At 38.3% G+C, this 7,742-nt stretch overlaps 2 protein-coding genes across 5 annotated transcripts in view; one reads left to right on the forward strand and one right to left on the reverse strand.

Annotated features, from left to right (window-relative positions):
* esyt2a (extended synaptotagmin-like protein 2a) overlaps positions 1–5,060 on the forward strand; it is a 44,547-nt gene extending 39,487 nt beyond the window's left edge. For 2 of the 4 annotated variants that reach the window (XM_015046889.1, XM_015046890.1), the window contains 5 exons: positions 1,020–1,118; positions 1,193–1,324; positions 1,410–1,515; positions 1,677–1,726; positions 2,349–5,060. In XM_015046889.1, the coding sequence (XP_014902375.1) occupies positions 1,020–1,118; positions 1,193–1,324; positions 1,410–1,515; positions 1,677–1,726; positions 2,349–2,385 (424 nt within the window). In that variant the 3' untranslated portion in view covers positions 2,386–5,060. The remainder of the gene's footprint in view (positions 1–1,019; positions 1,119–1,192; positions 1,325–1,409; positions 1,516–1,676; positions 1,727–2,348) is intronic. The other 2 variants (XM_015046887.1, XM_015046888.1) reach the window with 1 other exon arrangement.
* LOC106956207 (properdin) overlaps positions 3,558–7,742 on the reverse strand; it is a 13,241-nt gene continuing 9,056 nt past the window's right edge. Inside the window, exons 8-11 of the mRNA XM_015046891.1 lie at positions 7,383–7,556; positions 6,877–7,074; positions 6,054–6,165; positions 3,558–5,974 (exon numbers count right to left, since the gene is read on the reverse strand). Of these exons, the coding sequence (XP_014902377.1) occupies positions 5,845–5,974; positions 6,054–6,165; positions 6,877–7,074; positions 7,383–7,556 (614 nt within the window). The 3' untranslated portion in view covers positions 3,558–5,844. The remainder of the gene's footprint in view (positions 5,975–6,053; positions 6,166–6,876; positions 7,075–7,382; positions 7,557–7,742) is intronic.

Below are 7,742 nucleotides of genomic sequence, written 5' to 3' on the forward strand. Positions count from 1 at the left end.
GATGTTGTGGATGAGTGATCTCCGCCCTCTGGCCGTGTGTGTTTTTTTTTTTTTTTTTTTTTTTTTTGTTTGGGAGCGTTGCATTTCTTAGTGGCTAACTGATAAAAGTATTTCTAAAACATGTACGAAAGAATCAAAACATCACATCAGGAATGATTGATAACAGTATAACATTATATAAACCTTTAAGATGTGGATCTAAGAGAGATTTTCTGTCATACTGACAAACTAGTATTATAATTTAGAGCCTAAAGCTTCAGAATTTGTTTGTTGTGAGTCATAAGTAACATTATTTATCTTATTAAAGTTTATGGGAGTATATTAGTTACAAAACAACAGCATAGAAAAATCAAGGACACAAAAATAAAAAAAATTGTTACAATCTAAAAATGAGTCTGCATTAGGTGGCTTACAGACGTCGACAGGTTGTGACGTCATCAGGTCCAGGTCAGAGAAGGAGTGGTAAAATATATTAAAAATAAAAGTTCATAACACTTGTAACATATTAGCTAACAATTACTGTGCTCCCAACAGCGATATGATTATCAGTGCCCCTGACCCGATAACACCGTGGTAATATTCTCATCGTTTGTTGTCCAGTTTTAGCTGAATGTTCTTCACTTTGCATTCAGAGTTGCACTTTAAATCTGTTTGAATGGATCAAAAAGCTCATTACGTTTTAAACTTTCAGAAAAAGACATTTTGACATGGATTTAAATAAATAGTTCATCACAACACCCTCAGGGTCATAAACATTACATTTAAATAGTAAAAGTAGTTGAATAACACGTTTTTGCAGCTCAATCTAAAAACAATAACAGGCTTTGTCTTGACCACACTGTTGCTTTGTATTCATAGTTAAAATTTATTTTTTCTTCTTCGCTCTTTCTGTTATCTACTCGTGCAATGTGTAAAAGATTTCTTGTGTTTACACTGGAACTGATCAGCTTTTCATTCTAAGTCAGAAACTGTCTGTGAGAAATGTGTGTAAGCAGACGTGATGTTTTTTGTGTGTGAAGTGGTTCAGGGTCCAGTAACAGCCCTCTGGGCAGCATCCAGCTGACCATCCGGTACAGCACGCAGAGGAACAGGCTCATCGTGGTCGTTCATGCCTGCAGGTCGGCGGCCGTCAGAATAATCACTTTCTGTCAGAAAACTCTGTTTTTTAGACTCTTTTTGTTGACTCCTGCAGAAACCTGATCGCTTTCACCGATCACGGCTCAAACCCGTACGCCCGTCTCTACCTGCTTCCTGACAAAAGGAGGTCGGGACGGAGGAAAACTCACACGCACAAGAAAACACAGAATCCGAAATTCGACGAATCGTAAGTCAAACGGTTGAAGCTCATTTCGTTTTCGTGCCTGGCTGCGTTGTGGCTGATGGAAAGTTCGTTTCTCCTCCCTGATCAGGTTTGACTTCTCTGTTACCTTGATCGAGCTCCGTAGTCGCAATTTGGATGTTGCAGTGAAGAACAGCGGAGGTCTGCTCTCCAAACATAAAGGTCTTCTTGGAAAGGTGCTTTCTAATTATAAGTTTATCATATAGTTGCTTAAAGAGGTCTTAAAATGTGTGAATTAGTTTCCTGGCTGTGGGAAAATCTGCATAGGTTAGTGTCTGCATGTCTGTTGGCTTGAAATATTTCTTAATCAATTCAATCTTTTTTTTTTCCGAATCAGGTCTTGCTGGATTTAAATCATGAAGATATAACCAAAGGTTGGACACAATGGTATGTTTTTTTTCTAATGTTTTAAAACTTTTATTTCATCTCCTACTAGTAGCCCACATTTTTTTACACAACTCTGTCTGCAGTTTTCATACCACAGTTTTATTTTGCCCTGAAAATTAAATTCAGCTACTGCTAGAGATGGGAAGCCTCAGAAACCAATTATGCACATTTACATTTGTTAAAATCTTAATTTTTATGTTCAGAGAGATTTTTTTAAGCCACCTTTAATTTGGTTTGAATTGACAACAAAACTTCACAAAACTGTTGAACTTTTACGGATATTTCTGTCCTTAAACAGCAATGAATGATTTTCTTGATGGATTTTTGTGCTTGAACAACACATGGCTGCACGTAATTTTGCAGTAAAAGGAAACTAATACAACATCTTCACTAATAAATATCTCTGCAAAGGCCCCCAGTAGTTCACTTTCCTCTTATTTCTATGCTTTTAACAATTACAATCATATAAATAAGGGGCTGGAGTTCTGACTCCCTCAGCCTGTTGGGTCACATCCTGTTCGTTTCTTAGTACGTCTCAGTCTAACTTAAATCACTAAACTCTGCATGAGGTAAAATTCAAAATGCTCACTTCTAAACTTTACTAAATGTCTTTTTGCTGCAGGTATGACCTGACTGTCGAGGGAAAACCTCGACCATAAGAAGTCTTCATCATCATCATCACACTTCCACTTACGTCCACAGTACATTTTTTAGTTATTCTCGCGCCTTTTAAATGTGTAAAAGCTAAGAGAAAAGCAGCTTTAGACACTCATTAATCACATCAGTCGCAAGGCAAGGCTTCCCTTTAAGAAGTGAGTAAAGAATTGCAGAAGAGTAAAAAGAGTGTATACAAGTTAATGTGCCAAGATGGAAGTTTTATCCCGTATTTATAGAAGCTAGAACGGTTCATTTTCTGCTGCCACATACACTATATATGTATGTTTGTATATAGTGTAAAATGATGTTGGACAAACTAAAAGACGGTTTATATTCTGCACATATTAGAGAGGCTGGTGTCTTAATGGCCAAAGGTTTGTGTGTAATTTAATCTGATTTTCTTATTTTTTTATTTCATCCAAACATTCTTGATGGTTGTTGAAGGGGAGAGTGTGTGTGTGTGTGTGTGTGGGGGGCAGTCAAACCAAAGATATGAGAAGTATTTTATTGCTTTAGTTCAGATAACACAACTACACACTGGCTTTTTATAACTGTCATAAAAAATAAACACGGGTGAAAGAACCAAAGAAGAAGAAATTCACTCACAAAGTTGCTAATGGGGTTTGTTTGCTGTGCAGAAACAGTCTTGTTACGATGAAATAAGACCATTACCAAGTGTTACCTTTTTGTAATTGAATGTGACTCTTTGCACATGAATATTTTAAAACCTGATAACAATCATTAGTATTGAGTGTCAACATTACATCTAGAGCAGTGGATGGAAAAGCCATAAAATCGTTACGTTTTAGAGATGATTGTTGTTAAAGGGAAATCTTTCCATTCAGATCAAGCCTGTTGAAATGGGACGTTATTTTATAATAGACCAACAATAGGACTGGTCTATATTTGATCATACAGGCTAAAATAGCTAAACATGCTGCTGCAGTTTTTGTTTTTAGCATGTTTAGACAATTGCAATGTGTTGGCTGCAGGTATTACCTTCAATTTCTTCATTGTAACACTATGTGTAGATTTAGCAGGTTTCCCTACATGCATCCTATTAAAGCAAAATATGCATCATCAGTTACTTTAATTTTCTGATTTTGAATAGTCACAGCTAAAGTTTTTAAAATTTTCAATTAAATATCACATTAAAATTGAGTGTTTCTAACAATTTTTTTTGCCAAATCACATTGTGAGTTTGTGATTTGGCAAAAATCCTGACGGAGACGTTGGGCTCCTTCAGAAGTAAAAAAATAAACAAAACAAAAAAGGAACATTAGTAAACAGTTTGTACTGAAATGTTCATCCTGAGTGTCTTAAAAAGGGAAATCTTGGAAAAGTGTCTAATTTTGAAACGAACATTTTGTAGGATTTAATGCTTTCATGGAAACTAAAATACGGTTGGTCATTTTGAACTGGTCCAGATTAAAATTTATTTTTTTCAAAATTCATTTTTAAAAAGTTTCACATAAACACAGCATCACTTTGTATTGATCTACATGAAAACACATGGTGCATTCAAAACACTGTAGTAACCATTGCATGCCAAGCCTGCAGGTGGCGCTGTAGTGCTGTAAATGTTAATGCACCAAAAAGTCATAAAGATGCACCTGGGATTAAAGGGTTAATTTAGCAGTGGGGTTTGTGGACGTTCTGGTTTCACATTTTTGCAGTTAAACACACGTGGAGAAACTCAACACATAATTCTGCATTTTATTTATTTATTTTATTGCCAGTGTTGCCCTTTTCATCCATCTGACTTGCAGTGCGCAGCAGCACGTTGGGGAGGTACATGCTGCTCTGACTCCGATCCGGTTCCACTCCTGCTTCCAGAATAAAACCAGTTCATTTGGACTGGAAACAGGATGGAGACTCTTTGGAAGATCTACTTGACGTTTTCATTCCTGATTAAATCTACATAGTGACTTTAAAAACGTAAAATGTCTCAATTTGGAACCATTTTAACCTTCATAACACTCACAGCGGGCCTGGTTGTCACTTACTTTACGATAAGCTCTGTTGTCAGTACTTTGATTTGTTCACATTCTGTCTATAGAAACATTCAGTCTTAACTTTTTATTTTTCACGTTGTATTTAAAAGGACACTCAGAAGATGGCATTTAATTATTATTTTTTTCTATATATGCATTTTATTGAGCAGCTCTGCTTCTTAAGGGAATAGTCTGAGCAGCAGCATAATGCAGGTCTTGGTATGAAACTCTTTAGCTAAATCTGCTGCTGGGTTTGACACTACAGAAGCAGCGGTTTTCTGTTGACAACCAGGATGTTAGCTTGACCTTTGACCTTCTAAACACCTACATCCTGTCGATTTCTGCATGTTGCGTTTACATCAAGCATTGAGAAAGTATTTTAAATGTGTATATGAATAGTTTTGTGTGTTTTCCAGCCTTTGTCCTGTTCTGTTTTATAAGAAGCGTTACGTTCTCCTGGAAGCTGTCAGCTTTGAAAAGCCTCTGAGGCCGACGTTGTCTTCTAAAGGTCGTTCTTCTCCTCCATCTTTTTAATTTATCTTGTGCCTTACGAAACGCGTGACCCAGAGATAATACTGTATGTATACGTGTTGGGAAAGAGGCGGCCGGATGCCACGCGTGTCTGAATGTCTCTTTGACGTCTTTCAAACTCAATAAAGAGCTTTAAGCTGGCAGAAGCAGCACAACCCTGGTACATCTGTTGTTTTTTTATATATTTTATGCAAAAATTGTCTGTAAACACCAACTACATTAGTTTGATTTTACTTTCTTTTTCTCCCTGTTCTTTTTCTGTTGCCTATGTCCTTATTTTGTGTATTCCTGTTCTTTACCTTGTTAGGCACTTTGTTGTGTTTTTAAAGCAGTCGGAGCTGATGCAGATGGACACTGTTTGTAATTCTTTTAGGAATCAGATTGTCAAAAGACGATCTTAAACGAATGTATTTTCCTTTCTATTAGCCACATTGTTCATTTAATTTTTGTTTTGTTTTGTTTTCATTATAATATGTCGGGCCACAAACGACGGACTGAGGGCTTTGACCCAAAACATTTAGAAACCATAAAAAAAATAAAAATTCTTAAGGCAAATCTTTTGGATACAGAATAACTTTAAATAAGACGAGTGAACGACTTCCTTTGGTGGTGACTGGAAAACTGGCAGAGTTTTTAGTGTGACTTATTTCCTAAAGTGGAATTACTATTTCAGAAGCGGAAGAAACACAGTATGCTTTACAGTCAGATTCATACTTATTTATGTTTTATTCGTATTATTTTAAAGCCATTACAATAATAAAGAATCTGATGTGGATGTATAAAGTGTGATAAATATCACAAAAAGCGAGGCAACAAATTTACCCATCTGCCAGAGTAAAAAGTTTTAGCAGAAACGACAGACTTTAAAATGCAGTTTCTACAAATATGTCACCAGTAAAGCCAGCTTTGTCGTTGCTGAAGTTGACTGATGTGTTGTTAGGTGCAGGGAGGGACATTGAGGCAGTCTTCAAGTTCATACTTCTTCCCTCCGTCAGGAACCGCGCCACAGTCGGCCTTTGGCTTTCCATGGAAATGTGCTGGTTCCCGCTGACGACCAATAGTTTGACTGAAAACACATTTTTTATTTTTTAGTAAAACCTGTTTTGCAGGGAATGTAGACTCTTACCATCTAGATTAAAACATACCTGTACTCGCTGTAGTCAGGTTTACAGATTAGGAACCTCCTACGTTTAGACGAGGCTCCGCAGGCCGGTTTGCATAAACTCCAAGGCTCCCAGCCGTCCCAGGTTCCTTTCACTGTAACACACAGTGTCGGTTTGTAAAGCTGTTCCAGAAACTAAAGGGACAGTTTTATGTATGTTCCAGACACATGGTGCCAAACTGTTAAGTTCGGTTGTTAAATAAATGTTGTATATTTCAAATGTGACTTAAGACATTTTAATTTAATGTTTTGAAATTGAGCCTCTGTCGCTTTAAAAACTCCGGCTCTTTCTGAAGCTCCGCCTTCAGGAGGTCGTCACAGCATTGCTCCTCTATTAACCCTTTAATAACTTTTGTTTATTTCTTTTAACCAGCGTTCCTCTCACATTACGAGCTTTTCTGCTGTGCAGTTTCACCAGGGTGTGAGAATTACTGCTGGCTAGTCTGAAGGAGCTGAGTGGGGCGTTGTGGAGGACGGCTGCTCTGTGAGGCGCAGGCTCGGAAACTTGAACACTGTAGTTCTGAGGAGGAGCTGCGTCTTAAAGGCGGGGCTAGGTCCACCCAGCTGTTTTGCACAAATGAATGGTTACCGTGGCGATGAAAGGATTTCTCAAACATGCAAGAAATTGCGTAACATGTTGTAAAACAATTGGTTTTCAGACAGGTGCAGGCATTAAATATGTATAAAAATATATAAATAACTTCAAGTAACTATTTGCATTGAATTTGTGCCTCACATGATTGAGCTAGCTGTCAATCAATCTAATAGAAAAAGGCAGGAGAGGGTTAAAAGATGTCTGCACTCACCATAGCAGTTTTCAACGTTGTAGCAGACCTGAGTGTCTGTCAACTTTCCGTCGGTGCAGATGGAGCCGTTGTGAGCTCGATGCAGGCAGGAGCGGCTCCGAGTCTGCTTGCCCCCTGTTTTCAGGCACCGGATATCTCTCCCTCCCCAGGCGTACGTACAGGCACTCCAGGGGGACCACTCGGCCCACACGCCGTCCACTGCAAACCAACACAGTTTTACATTGATAAGTGATATTTTTCTTCATTTGATTTCAATATTTAATGTTATGGTGTGTTTAGATGTTTGGGACCTTTACAGTCCAGCCTTTTAAGGCATTACTCTTTAAAATTCTCACAGTTGTACATTTGTTCGGGTCAATTTGAAGAGAACAGCACCAAAAGTCCAGCTATTATTAAGTAAGTCACATCTGCTTACTTTCAGACGGATCATATGAGTGGCACCAGAAATGTGAGAAACTTTCTGGAGAAACAACAAAATGAACCTGAAGTTCTTGAACCTGCTGTACCTGGGCAGTGGACTTGTGTTGAGCACAGTTTGGTTTGCTTGTCGTTTCCAGGACATGGACGGCCACCATGATCGGGAGCAGGATTGTTGCATCTCCTCTCCGAGACCTGAAGAGCCACGCCACATGTAACAGGGCATGGAGTGAAGGCTGACCAAGGACCCCAGTTGCCATCCACTGAAAAAGACAGATTTATGAATGGGCATAATATATTCTCAATTGTCTCTGTGTGGACCATTGGGAGTCTTGGAGTTTAATTTAAAACCTTAGTGCTTTAAGCAGCTCACATTCATCCATCTTCTATAGCAGAGGTGTCAAACTCAATTTCACCGAGGGCCACTTCAGCATATTGGCCCCCCTCAA

This window comes from Poecilia latipinna, unplaced genomic scaffold (genome assembly GCF_001443285.1).
Source record: "Poecilia latipinna isolate Pla-1442-1.1 unplaced genomic scaffold, P_latipinna-1.0 Scaffold797, whole genome shotgun sequence".
In the NCBI taxonomy this organism is placed as follows: domain Eukaryota; kingdom Metazoa; phylum Chordata; class Actinopteri; order Cyprinodontiformes; family Poeciliidae; genus Poecilia; species Poecilia latipinna.